The sequence below is a fragment of the Siphateles boraxobius genome, unplaced genomic scaffold, assembly GCF_051911475.1.
Source record: "Siphateles boraxobius isolate OS27281-9 unplaced genomic scaffold, OSU_SipBor_1 254, whole genome shotgun sequence".
NCBI lineage: Eukaryota > Metazoa > Chordata > Actinopteri > Cypriniformes > Leuciscidae > Siphateles > Siphateles boraxobius.
Window position 1 is genome coordinate 262833 of NW_027508870.1, and position 16994 is coordinate 279826.

The following is a 16994-nucleotide window of genomic DNA, read 5'->3' on the forward strand; positions in this document are numbered from 1 at the left end:
ACAGAGGGGGAAGTTCCTCATCTTGAGTAAGCGTTCTGGCGGGAATGTCAAGAAGAGTGCTTTAAAAATAAAGAAAAAGTAATAAAGAGAGCATTAAGTTGATACAGAACAGTTTTTTTGTTGTCTAAATTTTGCGTTTAATACCCACCAATCGTGCACAATTATTATGTGCCAGATTACGGTTGAATGAATGAAGCATCAGGACGTTACACATGACTTTCACATTGTGACGTGTTTTAAACTCTGGTTTTAAAGCATTTAATTATTGACCGTGTGTCAATAACACATGATGATATGAGGTTCCCTCTCTTGTGCAGTTTCAAAGGTCTTGACCAGCAGAAGAGACCATCATGAGCGACTGGACTAAAATGAACACAGATGTAAGTGGTTTTTGTGTGTGTTTTGTGTCAAAGAAAAGAAGCAGTGATGGTTGATTGTGAAATGAGTCCATAAACTACTGAAAATTAATTCTGGCATTTATAAGAGAAATATTTCAAGTGCCAATTTAAATGTTCCACTTAAGTATTTTATTTATTAATAGCTATTTATGTTGTCAAATCAATTAATCGCTATTAATCGCATTTAATATACATGTTTGTAAATGTGTGTATGTATGTATATATATATATATTTACAGACATATGCAAGTATATACAAACTTGGATGAAATGTTAGATTATAAATAGATTATAATAGATTAATTTATAGATTATAAATTATAAAGAATTACTTTTGATCACAAGCACTTGTCAAACTTTCTATCTGTGATATAAAAACTGCTTATTTACATAATTATTAAAATAAAAAAATCTAAATTATGACACTAAAAAGTTATAATTTTGACATTAAAAAATCATGTGATAGAATTATAATTTCGACATAATTTTGACTTTGTCATTTCAACTTTTGTCACAATTTTGAAATTTTATGTCATATTTATAACTTAGTCATGCGGTAAGCCTATAGGGTAACCCGAGGTTTACCGCAGTCCGCCGGATCCAGGCCGTATCCGGATCTGATGAAGGACCTGCGCCTGAACACGGCAACAACGCATCCCTGAAGTGTCACGAGTCTCCCCTGTGAACGCCTCCTTCCCTTCACTGCAGAGATTAATATAAATATTTATATATTTTTCTTCAAGACCCGCACCTTGGAACTTATTTGAAGGTTTGCGTTCTCGAGACGCCAGGCACTGTTGTTGTGTGAATGAGCGGCCGGATCGCATTAAGGGTTTTCTGTTAGAACGGTGTGTGTTAGCGGCCACTAAGTTAATAACTAATGGTCTTTGCAACAGAAGTGAATTAATCAAAACTAACTTCAGCTGGACTATAACTTTATTCTGGAGCTGCTGTAAAGCCAAAACAATCTCTATTAATTTAATCTCGCTTTGATAGGGTATTATGTGCAATTTATACTTTTTTTTATTAGTATATGAAACTGTATGCAACAGTAAACGTTTCAAACATTACCTCACTACACTGTTATAATAAATATGACTATTAATTTTATAAAAATCCTAACTTTTAGTAGCCCAATAAAAAATAGTCAAGAGAGATGTGAAAAAATCGCATCCAAGTACTCAAGGTTAATTTATTACACTGGAAATGGTGCATTGCATTATGTGTTAAATATAAAATAGATCATCCTGGTATTCCATACATACAGAAATTCACATATTGTGCACTGTATACTTGATTTTTAGTTTTTTGGGGATCACAGGATATACAAGTATCACACACACAAAACATAGGATAAGAAACTTGAGGTAGAGCAAGGCAATAAAGTACATTTTCAAACAAGATACAGTAAGATATAGTCTACTAAAAGAGTTGAAATTAAACATACAGTACATGTATAAAAATAAATAGAAATAACATGAAAAAAATAACCTTCAGGAAATCAGTAGGTCTGTATGATTGTTCCATGTTGCAGTATTTACGAGAGCAATGTTATTGCTAGGATGTGTTGTAATGACAGTGTCCTGCCAGCAGGGGTCGCTGCGCGCGCATGAGTCTATTTATCTGTGAGCTCGAGCTTCAGTGCCTCATGTTCAGTACTCACTCAGCCACGTGTGTTCGACAGGAGCTCGCGCTTCTGTACTCACTCAGTCACGTGTTTTCCTCAGGAGCTCGAGCTTCAGTACTCGCCGAGTCGCTGGTCCCTCAGGATGTCCGCGGATGACGTCATCAGAGCCCACGTGGCCGCTTTAAAATCAGGTGAGCCGCGTTTGTGGGGAAGCTGTGTGTGTGTGTGGGGAAGGAGGACGATTTTACTTCATTTTATTCATGAAGCACAGGGAAATGCCTCATCTTCATCTAAATACACGTCACAGATGCTCCTCAGGAGGGAAGCAGCGTGTAAAAGAGCTGTGAGCACGTGACCTACATCTGTGACTGTTTACATGCGTTTTGGTCCAATAATACTGAATTTAGAGGTGTGTGTGTGTGTGTGTGTGTGTGTGCTGCAGGCACAGAGAAAGCTCGAGCTGTCACTCAGGCTTTGATTGACGTGCCATATGGTGAAGGTGACAGAGAGAAACTGGATGTTTACCTTCCCAGCAGCCCCAGTCCAGGTGTGTTACAGTTATTGTAATCCGTCTAGAAGAATTACATAACAAACGTTATTTTTGTTTTATTAATATTTTAAATGAGCTTTTAGTTTTATTTTGTCATGTTTATTTTAGTTTAAAGTCCCCCTGTAGTCATTTTATCCCTTTAAACTCATCTTTGATCACTAAAATTACATATTTAAGCATTTTTTCCTGAAGCAAATGTCTTCATGCCTTTAAATATCCTGAATGTAACTCGACACACGCTTGCCTCATTTAGTTTTCTCGGTTCTATGAATATGCAAATGAGCCCCGCCTCCACTCACTCACTCACTCACTCAGCTCAGAGAACCACTCGTTGACGATCACACGTTGATCTGATTGGTTACAAGGTAGTTTGTGACGTCAGAAACACCAGCGATTTCAAACCGTGTTTTTGAGACTGTCTTTGGTTCACTGCAGTTTTAAGGAGAAGACTTGATTTTCAACACAGGGAGACTTTAATTTTTAGTCATTTCGTTATGTGCTTTTATTATAATAATTTTTTTAAATATTACTATTTAGGTTAAGTTTTTATTTATTTCCAGTTAATAATTTGAGTGCTTCAGCATAAACCTTTTTTTTCAGTTTGGCCATGGCAACATTTCTTATTATCTTTTGATTTCTTTTTTTAAATAATATACATTTTATTTCAGCTATAAAAGTTTTTAATAGTTTTAGTTAACGATAATAACCCTAATAATAATAATCACAAATTTAACTGTCTTTAGGTAGTTTGGTTTGTTTATAGAAAATGGTATTTGCATTTTCGGGTTGTTATTCTAACCTGTTATTAAAAAGAACTGTATTATATGTTAGATTCAGATGTGTTAATAAATCATACTCTACGTCAAAGAGTGAATTACATGTACTTTCAGAAACATGTTACTGTATATAATGCAAATTAGCATATTAAAAAGCTAATCCAGTTATTTTTAGTAGCATAATTTGAATGGCTATTAATGGCATTTAAATTTTAAATACTGTTACGGTAAAATATGTACTAAAATAATATTTTTTATATATATATATCAGGACGTTTCTAGATGTTTTTGTTGTGAGATTGACTCATTGAGGCCTGTAATGTCTGTCTGCTGCTGAATGTGTGTTTTTCTCTCATTATCAGGTTATTATTACTGATTCTCCGTCGAATGTGTTTCAGATCTGCCGCTGGTGATTTACTTTCACGGAGGTTACTGGCAGTTTCTCAGGTCTCTTCCCTCGCTTTCTTTGCTTATTTCCGTGACCAGGGACATTGTCATGTGATTTCCGTGTCAGAGCCTTACGTTTGTATCGTGAGCATGTGACTCTGAACTGATGATTGTTGTGTAATAAAATAATCAGCATGAATTTGTGCTATCGTTAACTAGTGAAAACCCATTGTTAAATCATAATGGTGTTTAAATATGCAACAAATGTCAAGTTCACATTACGTCGACACTTTCTGTAAGAATAGTCATCCTGTCCTGTTATGATGAAACAACCATACATGCATTAAAACTTAATCAGGCCAATAAGAGACTACTAACTTACATTTGGAATTTAAATGCACTCAAGTTGTCATTTTAATTTAAATTCCAAAAAAGCCATAATTTTTTTTTTGTTACTTAAAAATAAACGATGATTGAAATACAACATGTAACTTGAAGTACTAAAATAACGAAAGCATATATACATATATAAATTAAAAGATAAAATAAAATTGTAAAACTTTTTTTAAAATTACTAAAACTTAAAGCTTTAAATAAATTTTAAAAAAAAATTTTTAATTACTAAAACTTAAAGCTTTAAATAAATTATAAATAAATGTAAAAAATAAACTGTAAAAGCATTTTTTTATATTACTAAAACTTAAAGCTTTAAATGAATTAAAAATTAAAAACTTTTTTAAAATTACTAAAACTTAAAGCTTTAAATAAATTATAAATAAATGTAAAAATAAAATTTAAAAACTTTTTTTTTAAATTACTAAAACTTAAGCTTAAATTTAAATGAAAAATAAAAATATATATGTGTCAATAATTCTAAATATGAATAAGCCCCATACAGTATGTCAGTGTTATGAACTGTGTGTTTCCCGGGTCCCAGTAAGGACGAGTCCGGGTTCCTGGCCCCCCCGCTGGTCCAGAAGGGTGCCGTCGTGGTCGCCGTGGGTTACAGCACCGCTCCTACAGGTACGACTGCAGAGGATCATGGGAAACGGATGCGTTTTGTTTCTGTGCGTCCCAATTCGCATACTATCCGTATTCGAAAATAGAATCAGTATGTCCCAAATCGTAGTATGTTGAAATGTTTTTTCGGTCAGAATCCGACGTGCAGATCCGTGAACACGCTAACGGCTAATATTGCCCACAACCCACCGCGAGTTGGACGAGGATTCGGTTAGAACTACAAACACGAATAAAAAGTGTTAAAAAAAACTACAGACATGGAGGACGTGCGAGTCCGGCGGTTATGTAGAGAGGATTAGATAAAGGGGTTTGAGTGATTCATTATCAGTATCTAAAATGACGAAAAATGTATTTATTCAACGTTGTCTACATTATATTGCATCTCCAGCAGCATTGTGAACTTTTGTAAAGATACGTTTAGCCATTACCTTTTAAATGCATCATTATATTCAAATTGCGTCTCCGCATGAAATAGGAAATTAAATTAGATTGAATGGAGGGTTGTAACTGTGAAAGATGATTGACAGGTCAGTTTAAGCAGTAACTAAGCAACAGAGCTGTCCGTTAAAGATGACGAAGTAGTTTGTCCCAAAAGCTTTTGCTATACACTCAAAAGTATGTACTTTTTCTTCACAAAAAGAGTACATACTTTTAGGTCGTAGTATAAGTAGACTAATTGGGACGCAGCGTGTGTGTGTGTGTGTGTGTGTGTGTGTGTGTGTGTGTGTGTGTGTTTTTAAAAAATTGCGTCATCGTCCACCTTTAAGTGGGCCCATAGCCCTCACATATTTAAAACAGTAATATCCTATACTAAACCTAAACTAATCTTGACACAATATATATCATTTGAAAGCTTACAATCTGATTTTCAAAGTAAATTATAGAGGAGACATAATTTATCAATTTGCAACAAGAATATTTTTATACTCCTAAGGCGTGTTCAGACAATGGTAGACTCATGCCAAGAGTTCAAAACAAAACATCAATTAATTTTTTTTTAGAAAAAAAGGTCTGAAACTTTTAAATATAAAGAAAAAATGTAATAGATTCACCATTTGTGATGTGGCTGCAAGCTATAACGCTCATATGTGGTCTTTTTATGTGTTTATTAGAGGTTGAATTCATATCAAAATCTGCCAGACTTCCCATACTACTTGTGAATAGGATGTCTACTTCATAAATTGTTTGAAAATTGTTGAAATAATGGTTCAGATCACTCAAAACACATGGAAATGGATGCGCCCTTATATGTGCAGTAATGGAGTCTGGTGTTCTAGTGGAAGAGTGTGTTACTGCGCCCACACACACTCTCACTGAAAGCTCAGTTTTTGGGATATCAACCTAAAATTTGAAACACAACTTGTTCAGAATTTTGATTTTCTAGCAGTTTTAGAGTCCACCAGTTTTAAAAAATATATATTTTATATAAAATATGAATAATTAAATGTTTACATTGTACATTTTCATAAACTCAAACTTCTATAATTTTTTTCTTTTTCACTTTCTTAATTTATTTCACTTCTAAAAAAATGTGACAAATGTCTTCTTTAAAACAAGACCAATCTTACATTTATATTCCAATGCATTCTTGAATTATAACCATTTAAGTTCAGAATGTGCATTATCATGACTAAGGGATCAATAATACTGTTGAACATTAAATGTACCCAACTAAGCAATGTGTGTGTGTGTGTGTGTGTGTGTGTGTGTGTGTGTGTGTGTGTGTGTGTGTGTGTGTGTGTGTGTGTGTGTGTGTGTGTGTGTGTGTGTGTGTGTGTGCAGGGAACATGGACCTGATGGTGTCTCAGGTGCGCAGGAGCGTGGCGTCTGTGATCCAGCAGTATTCGCACATCAGGTGTGTGTTCATGCGTCAGGTAGAGAGGTGGCTGATGGGAAGCCTGTGCTCATGCTGTTCTCTGTGCTTCTCAGCGGGCTTTACCTGTGTGGGCATTCTGCGGGAGCACACCTGGCCGCCATGGTTCTGTCCACCGATTGGTCCGAATACGACATTTCCCCGCAAATCAAAGGTGTGGATATTAAATATTAAACACCCTCTCAGTTTTACTGTAGCCCTTATTCACACACTTATTATCCCGGTGAAGCCTGACTTATTTGTTAAATGAAATTGGTTTATTTATCCTTTAGACAAAATATATATAAATAAAAATAAGTTTGCATTTGGATTTTTTTTATCCATCAGAATTGTATAGCTCATATAGTCGGATATAGTGAGAATATGGAGGAAAAAACAGCTTAATTTTATTTAGAGACTTATTATCCCTGTACAGCCTGACATATGGAATATATATCTTTTTTTGCTAAATGGAACAGTTTATTTACCCTTCAGACAAAATAAATATATATATATATATATATATATATATATATACAAGAAGTTTAAAAAATGTATTTTGTGGTTTCATATTTGATCCATCAGGGTTTTATGGCTCATATAGTTTGATATAGTGAGAAAAAACAGCTCTATTTTATTTAGAGACTCAAACTGAGCAAAAATATGATATTTGCTGCAGATGCTGATATTTATATGCACTGAAAGTGCTGAAATTCTGATGCTTGTAATGTAAATCAGTGAGATCTTTATAGCAGATATTTACATAAAATGCATATAAATATCAATATCTGACAATAATATGTCTTAGTAAAATGATATTTAAATGCGTCGATTTATGATCAAAGCTCTGTGGTTTTTAAACACAATGCAATACAACGATGATTGAGAGATGAACAAATAATCCTTCCTCAAAAGCCCGATGATCATATTTGATACTCATGATTTTTCTAATAAATGATGATTATAATCAATAAACCTGCTTCAGTCCAGCTGAAATATTACTAACAATATCAAAGTTATTCTTGCGTTTACTTGATAAAATCAGTGTAGATTGACAGCAGAAAGACTCGTGAAGCTCGAGCTGAAGGAGGACGTTTGTACAATTATACTAAAAGACTTTTACTTGATAAAAGAGTCTAAACTCTCAGTCAGACACAGAAGGACTGGAGGAGATTGTGTGAAAATATCATGTTGATTATTTAGGGGTGTGTATCAAATATAATACAGTAGTTTTAAAGAGTTGTAAAGTTTGTTTGTGCATCTTTTTTTCACTCTTGGTTTGATATTTACTCATCAAATGCAATCATATTCAGACATTAAGTGTGATTTCAGTGACTCTGGAGGCTTTTCTGCTCTTGTTTGTGCTGTCAGGTGCTGTTCTGGTCAGTGGCGTTTATGACCTGCAGCCGATCCTGTCCACATACGTGAACGAGCCGCTGAAGATGAACGAGTGAGTGTCTTCCATGCAAGGCCTTTGAACACACAACTATAAGATGCTGGTGTTTAGGGCTGTCACAACGCCTGAAAAGCTAAAATCGAATTTCTTTCTTAAATCTTAGCAAAATTCGAATTATATTCGAATTTTAAAGGCAATACTTGATAATGTTAGAGAAAAAAAGTTCTGTATTGTCTCATGTGTCCACAAGAGGGCGCAATAAGCAAATATAAACCAAATCAAGCATCGCATCTTTTATTGAAATTAAATGACATTCACTTTTTAAAGTGCATTAACTTTTTAGTCAATTGTTCTTAAATAAAATATAATTTCCTTAATGTGCATGCACGGAAAATTAGGTTCCAATAGTGGATAAAACGTCTCTGGTTACTGGTTATGTAACCTCGGTTCCCTGAAAGGCAAGGAACGAGACATTACGAATGTCGTATATGGGAACTCCTCTCATCCTTCACTTCCGCTGAAATCTTATAGGCTAACGCCAGCGGAGCTGGCAAATTCACGCGAATATGCAAATACTGACACCTCGTAGCAGTATAAAGCAAGTGTAGCGTCAATTCCATTCAGAATCGAATGAAACGATAAAACAATAGCGAACACGGTGGCGTGCGTAATGTCTCGTTCCTTGCCTTTCAGGGAACCGAGGTTACATAAGTAACCGGAGACGTTCCCTATCAAGGCTACGGAACTTCGACATTACGAATGTCGTATATGGGAACAGTATAGAATCCCGCCGTGGCAGCCAAAACAAACCACTGACACAGATCCAAAAACCCAAGACCGCCCTCCCAGTTTGCAAGCCTCCGATAGGCTGAGATTGGCCAATAGCGAACCTCTAACCTCTGATAGGCCCAAAGGGACCAATCACAAGCTTACAAAACACTGCCAGAATTTGCATATCCCGAGCAGTATAACCGGGGAAAGTTTGCACTGACGATCAACAGGGCAACAACAACAGTAAGAGAAGGCCAACGCATAGCGTTGGCAACAGTAAAAACACACAAAAGCACAGAACAACTCATGAGCAAAGCGCGGAGCAGCTCTAAATGATGTGTACACAATCAACTCACCGAAAGCAATTGAGACGCTACAGAGGGCAAATCCAACTTATAAAACCTGGCAAACGTGTTCTGAGAAGATCAGCCAGCCGCAAGACATAAATCCTGAATAGACATCCCTTTAGTCCAGGCCCACGAGGAGGCCACCGCCCTAGTCGTATGAGCCTTGACGTTAAGGGGGCATTCCTGCCCCAGGCAATCATAAGCCAAAACAATAGCGTCCACAATCCAGTGAGCAAGCCTCTGTTTAGAGACTCCCCGTCCCTTGTTGCACCCGCCAAAGCACACAAACAGCTGGTCCGAATCCCGAAAAGCAGCCGAGCGAGAAATGTATTCCCGAAGTGCTCTGACTGGGCAAATAGCACTCTGAGCATCCGAACCCTGAGAGGTTGATGGCTCAGCAGACAGTGCCGGCAGAGAAACTATCTGCACTCTGAACGGGGTATTGAGCGACTTAGGGACATAGCCCGGCCTCGGTCTGAGAGTTACATTACAGTTTCCCGGCCCAAAGCGAATACAATCTTCACTTACAGAGAAAGCCTGTAAATCCCCAACCCGCTTCGCCGAAGCGAGAGCGAGAAGCAGCGCCGTTTAAACCGAAAGCTCCTTAATGGCAATAGAAGCTAAGGGCTCAAAAGGCGGTCGTGACAATGCCTCCAAGACCAAAGCTAAATCCCACGGCGGCACCGAAGGTGGCTGTGCAGGGCGTAATCTCCTAGCTCCCTTGAGGAACCGGGTCACCGACGCATGTCTGCCGATAGACTGTCCGTCAACATGGGGGTGAAATGCTGCAATAGCGGCCACATATACCTTCAGAGTGGATGGAAGATTCCCTTCATCCATCCTGTGCTGAAGAAAGCGCAGAATAACCGACACAGAGCAGTTCGTTGGGTCTATACCGTCATCCTGACACCATTTTGAGAAAACACCCCACTTAAGAGCGTACAGGCGCCTGGTGGACGGGGCTCTTGCTTCCGCGATGGTTTTCAAAACTCGCGAGTGTACCGCATCCCGCCCGCTCAGCGACCCTGCAGCGGCCACACATGAAGGCTCCACAGTCCGGGGCTGTGATGCCAGATCGTTCCGTTCGCCTGAGACAGCAGGTCCTTCCTGAGCGGAATCTCCCATGGCTGCCCTGCCAGTAACTCCACCAAATCCGCGAACCAAGGCTGATTCGACCAGTTCGGGGCTACCAGAGTCACCAAAGCCTTCTCCTCCCTGATTTTGCACAACACCATGGGCAAGATTTTCACCGGAGGAAAAGCATAGAGACATCCTTTCGGCCACCGCGCAGTTAGCGCGTCCATCTCCCGAGGGGAACGGGACAGCAAAAAGAACATCTGACAATGCGTGTTCTCGCTCGTCGCAAAGAGGTCGACCTCTGCCCTGCCGAAACGATTCCATCTCAGCTGAACCGTCCCGGGGTGAAGCCTCCATTCCCCTTGAGGAATCCCGCTCCTCGAGAGCATATCCGCTCCCCATCCGGTGGACGAAGCGTCCGTCAGGATCTCCACGCGCCGCGTCACTAAACCCATAGGGACGCCGGAACTGAAGAGATCTGGGTTCTTCCACCGGGCCAGGGCGCGGGCGCATCCGCGGGTGACCATAATGCGCTTGTGGCCGGAATACCACGCACTCGGGGGAACGCGCGTTTTCAGCCAGTGTTGAAGCGGTCTCATATGCAGCAGCCCCAGATGACACACTGAAGAAGCCGCTGCCATCCATCCCAATAGCCTCTGAAATTCCTTCAGTGGGACGAGCTTGCCAGGTCTGAAGAGACCGAGAGAAGAGCTCAGAGCCTCCACTCGCTCGGGGGAGAGGCGCGCTCTCATTCTCACCGAATCCAAGCATACTCCCAGGAAAGTGGAAGTCTGCCTCGGTGTGAGCACACTTTTCTGGAAGTTCACCCTCAAACCGAGCGTCTCCAAGTGACGAAGGAGGACTTCCACATGGCTGACCAGCGTTTCTATCGACTGCGCGAGAACCAGCCAGTCGTCCAGATAATTCAAAACGATCTGAGGGGTGAAAGTGCCGCGTCTATGCATTTAGAAAATGTTCGAGGAACGAGGGCTAGCCCAAACAGAAGCACCGTGTATTGGTACACCGAATTCTCGAACGCAAACCTCAGGAATCGCCTGTGACACTTTACTATCTGGATATGAAAGTAAGCGTCCTTTAAATCCACAGAAGCGAACCAATCCCTGGGGCGAATTTGCGCTAGGATTTGCTTCAGAGTAGTCATCCTGAAGGCGCGCTTGTGAAGCGCTCTGTTGACAGGTCTCAGATCCAGTATAGGGCGGAGACCCCCTCCTTTCTTCGGCACTACGAAGTAGCGGCTGTAGAACCCGCTCTCCCGCTCGCTCGGGGGAACCGGTTCTATCGCTTCTTTCTCGAGCAGGCTGCACACTTCCTGCCTCAGTACGTGAGCGCTTTGGGGCAAAGTTAATGACTGAATTACGCCGCGAAAGCGGGGTGGCCTGCGTTTGAACTGAAGTGTGTACCCGTGCCGAATTACATTCAACACCCACGGCGAAATGCCCGGAATAGCTTCCCACGCTGTCAGGGAATGACTGAGTGTGGGCCGAACTAAACCTGCGGTCATCGCCGCTATGTGAGGGGTGGGAATGGACTCCTTGCGCTTCCCGCGAGGTGCCTTTATAGTTAATGACCGTGACTCTGCGCTGCTCGAAGGCAGGGTGGGTAACACAGTGTGTGGTGCAAGAGGGGAAAAAAGCTCTGTTTGAGAAGAAGTAATTTTCTTTATTTTTGAACAACATACAACATTCACAACATGACTGCACGTGTCGCTCGCAGAACGCTGAGGGACCACGTGCTCTCGAGCGCCTTCGCTTGGACGCGGGGCCATCCTGGCGCTCTCCTCTCCTCTTGCCCGAGCCGTCAGGACGACTGCTTGGGTCTCGCCGAGGACGAGGTGGGCTTCCTGCGCGGGCTCCTCTGAGCCGGCCTCTTGTTTCCGGCTCCATGCCACTGTCCGCTTCGGCCCTTACGGGCACCCGGTCCCGGGCGGGGCGCTGACTGACGCCTGGCATCGGCGCCCTCCGAGGAATCATGTGGCTCATCGCCTTCGCCTTCTTCTGTGTCTCGGAGTACCGCTCGGTTACCTTCTCCACGGCGTCTCCGAACAGGCCTGCAGGGGAGATCGGTGCATTTACCAGTTTCTTCCTGTCCGCCTCCTGCAAGTCAGACAGGGTGAGCCACAGGTGTCTGTGGAGGACCACCAGATACCCGATCGAACGGCCAATTGCCTGGGCCGAGCGCTTTGTGGCCAGGAGCGCGAGGTCCGTGGCCGAACGGAGATCCCGGATGGCGTCAGCGTCGACAGAGGCGGCACCATCCAGAGACTTCAACTGCTTGGCCTGTGGCACCTGAAGAACAGCCATGGCGTGTAGTGCAGAAACCGCCTCCCCCGCGGCGCCGTAGGCCTTGTTAGCCTGGTGAGCCGTAAACTGCAAGCTCGGGACGGCAGGCTGCGGTCCGAGCCCAGGGCGGGAGCCGACGAGCAGAGATGTGCGGCGACGGTCTCCTCGACAGGGGGGATGCGTAGGTAGCCATGGTCCCCCGCCTCGTCCACCGGTGCAAACATGGCCTGGGTTGAAGTGAGGGTGCGCGCTGATTGCGGGGCCGCCCACGACTTCACCACGTGCTCATGCACGTCAGGAAAGAACGGTGTTCCCCTTTTCGAAGCGGCCTGACGGCGGCTCGATTGGAGGAACCACGTATCCAGTTTGCTCTGAGGTGGTTCATCGGGAGCTTTCCACGATAAATCCAGTTCCTCGACGGCCTTCGAGAGGATACGGAAGAGCTCTTCCTGGAGGTCTGCCGGGGTCTCTTGCTCCGTGGTTGCCAGTGGAGCGGCCTGCTCCGCACCCCAGTCGTTCTCGGAGGCCGACAGGGACATAGAGTCTTCCTCCACACTCGCCCCGAAGGAAACGAAGTCAGCGACCTCGCGAGGGGGTTGAAAGGAGGGGTCGGGGAAACTCACCGGGGGTCGAACCTCGACTCCGCGGTTGGGGGGGCCTGCCAGCGGCTCGGTGGCGGCAGCAGGCCCAATCCCCGCAGCAGCACGAGCTTCGTCCCGCCTGGCCTTGAGGGCTCTGAGGGATATGTCCGCACAGAAGTCGCAGGACCCTCCATCCCTGAGGGCTGACTTTGCATATTCGCGTCAATTTGCCAGCTCTGCTGGCGTTAGCCTATAAGATTTCAGCGGAAGCGAAGGATGAGAGGAGTTCCCATATACGACATTCGTAATGTCGAAGTTCCGTAGCCTTCATAGGGAACTGTGTTTGTGCATCAAAAACCTGAGAAAACATTTCAACACACAGCGTAATGCACTACATGAACACACAACACACAGCGTAATGCACTACATGAACACAGTGTAATGCACTACATGAACACACAACACTACATGAACACACAACACTACATGAACACACAGTGTAATGCACTACATGAACACACAACACTACATGAACACACAGTGTAATGCACTACATGAACACACAACACTACATGAACACACAACACTACATGAACACACAGTGTAATGCACTACATGAACACACAACACTACATGAACACACAACACTACATGAACACACAACACTACATGAACACACAACACTACATGAACACACAACACTACATGAACACACAACACTACATGAACACACAGTGTAATGCACTACATGAACACACAACACTACATGAACACACAGCGTAATGCACTACATCAACACACAACACACAGCGTAATGCACTACATGAACACAGCGTAATGCACTACATCAACACACAACACACAGCGTAATGCACTACATGAACACACAACACACAGCGTAATGCACTACATGAACACACAACACACAGTGTAATGCACTACATGAACACACAACACTACATGAACACACAGTGTAATGCACTACATGAACACACAGCGTAATGCACTACATCAACACACAACACACAGCGTAATGCACTACATGAACACACAACACACAGCGTAATGCACTACATCAACACACAACACACAGCGTAATGCACTACATCAACACACAACACACAGCGTAATGCACTACATGAACACACAACACACAGTGTAATGCACTACATGAACACACAACACACAGTGTAATGCACTACATGAACACACAACACACAGTGTAATGCACTACATGAACACACAGCGTAATGCACTACATAAACACACAACACACAGCGTAATGCACTACATGAACACACAGCGTAATGCACTACATGAACACACAACACACAGCGTAATGCACTACATGAACACACAACACACAGCGTAATGCACTACATGAACACACAACACTACATGAACACACAGTGTAATGCACTACATCAACACACAACACACAGCGTAATGCACTACATGAACACACAACACACAGCGTAATGCACTACAACAACACACAACACACAGCGTAATGCACTACATCAACACACAACACACAGCGTAATGCACTACATCAACACACAACACACAGCGTAATGCACTACATGAACACACAACACACAGTGTAATGCACTACATGAACACACAGCGTAATGCACTACATCAACACACAACACACAGTGTAATGCACTACATGAACACACAACACTACATGAACACACAACACTACATGAACACAGTGTAATGCACTACATGAACACACAACACACAGTGTAATGCACTACATGAACACACAACACTACATGAACACACAACACACAGTGTAATGCACTGTATGAACACACAACAGCAAACTGCCATTCAGAAACACACACTTCTACTCACTACATCTACATATTGATCATCACAAACACCAGACGCTCTTGATCTGAGCGAATGCTGAGCGCTTTCACACACACACACACACAAACACACACACACACACACACACTCACACACACTCACACACTTACTACTCACACACAATCACACACTCACTCTCACACATGTGCAGGTTTGGTCAAGTGTGTCGTTGCACGATTTTTGCCTACAAAGAGTGTTTTCATCAGGAGGAAGAGCCTTTTCCCGCCATTTTTCAGATGAACAATGCAGCCGTATACACTGTACACCGGATAAGCTAACAAACACACACCGCGTCTGTTACGTCATCACCATGTCTCGAGCGCATCTCAACACACTAAAAATTCGAATGCACGTTTTTTGCATTCGATTGTGCCGTTTCTTTAAAGAAAAATTTATTCGACGAATATTCGAAATTTTAATTTGTGCTGCTGTTGTCAGAAACGTTTCCATAAACCCCAGTGATTTTTTTTCAGGGAAGTGGCGTTAAGGAACAGCCCGAGCCACTTCCTGTCGCAGCTCAAAGTCTCGTCTACTTCCTGTGACATCATCGTTGCTGTGGCGCAGAACGACTCGCCCGAGTTTCGGAGGCAGTCGGAGGAATATTTCAAAGTAACGACATTTACTTCCCCACATTATTATTCATGCACAGTATTCATTACTTCAATGAGCTCATTGTTTTGGGCTTAAATTAATACATTGTTTAAATTAATACATTTTTATCTAACTGTGATTTTGTATATGTGCATTCCTGAAATGCATAACTTAGACAGTTTCCTCTGATAACAGATCACTGTAAATTATAATGTAGACTCGTGCATTTTCTGGAAATGATGTGTATTGTGAAAAGCGCTGTACAAATAAATGTGTTTTAAAGTTTGTGTTTTTGATCTTCTAGGCTCTGGAATCTGCCGGTCTTACGGTCTCTTTTGTAGACGTTCCCAACACTGATCATTTCAGCATCATAGAGCAGCTCGTTGATGAGGATTACCTCCTCACACAGGTTTAATCATCATTTATTTTTATTTTTAGCCTGATAAAAGTGTAAAATGCTATTTTTATACTTAATATTTACTTCTGATCGGCATTTCTTCTTATCTCCTGAAGCTCCTGCTAAAGATGATGGGGAAAAGTTGACGATCGTCCAATTACCCAGAATGCATTGCATTGCTGTGAGTTGACCTCAACACAACCTCACTCTTTGTCCAATCAGACACTAATATTAACCGTTTTTATCATTATCTGTGTGTGTGTGTGTGTGTGTCGGTACATTCAGAGCTGTGTAACATTTTCTGCTGCGGTCACATGACTGAACGTCTTTAATATGGTTGTTTTTAAATGTATTTTTAACCATTCATTTGACATGCAAATGTTATTAGTTGTTGATCATATAAAGTCACAAATGAATATAGCAGTTATTTGGCATTTAGTGATTGCACTGGAAATGGTCACTGTTTATTTGGTATTACAAGTACTAAAGTATTCTGTTTGAAGTTTTAATTTAATTAGCGCTAGAAAAACAGGTTTAAACCAGCCTTGCACTAGCCTTAACTAGTCTGGTTTAAACATGTTTTATCAGTGTAACTGTGTGTGAATATGTTGTTAGTGTGTGTGATTTGAGGCATTTCAGTTCAATAAAAGGCTGATATGAACACGTTCTGGTGTTGTTGTAGTTGTTTGTTCATGTCACAGGCCGGTCCAGCGGATAATGGAGATATTGTCCATTAAAACAACACAGGCTCTGTATTAGAGGAGCGTGTCAAGAGGAATTCACAGACAAGGCAAACTCATTGTACACTTCTAATATTCGTAGCATAATTTAAGGTCAGTTTTATTACATTAGTTAAAATAAATTAGCTCGTAAAACAAATAAAATTAGTAAAACAAAACTCGTGATTTTAGATGAAGGCTTTTCTCGTGAATATTAATCAGAATTCGATGATGTTGGTTGCCAATCTTCAGGACTTTCAGGTATAAATAAATAATAAAGTAAAAGAGGTTACATTTAAAATTGTACATGGTATATATCCAGCT

The 16994-nt window shown here is 41.7% G+C and overlaps 1 protein-coding gene across 3 annotated transcripts; it reads left to right on the forward strand.

The window, feature by feature from the left end:
- The first annotated feature begins 243 nt into the window (after window positions 1-243).
- On the forward strand, window positions 244-16616 carry LOC143751390 (kynurenine formamidase). Of its 3 annotated transcripts, XM_077243972.1 has the most exons (12): window positions 244-380; window positions 2126-2216; window positions 2468-2572; window positions 3750-3798; window positions 4676-4761; window positions 6541-6613; window positions 6688-6785; window positions 7982-8060; window positions 15437-15572; window positions 15859-15963; window positions 16068-16132; window positions 16239-16497. In XM_077243972.1, the coding sequence occupies exons 1-11, from the start codon at window positions 351-353 to the stop codon at window positions 16095-16097; spliced, it is 882 nt and encodes a 293-aa protein (XP_077100087.1). In that variant the 5' UTR covers window positions 244-350; the 3' UTR covers window positions 16098-16132; window positions 16239-16497. The 3 variants fall into 3 exon arrangements, with proteins under 3 accessions (XP_077100087.1, XP_077100088.1, XP_077100086.1); XM_077243971.1 differs by having other exon boundaries at window positions 247-380; window positions 16068-16616; XM_077243973.1 differs by lacking the exons at window positions 3750-3798; window positions 4676-4761 and having other exon boundaries at window positions 245-380; window positions 16068-16497.
- Window positions 16617-16994: the final 378 nt, after the last annotated feature.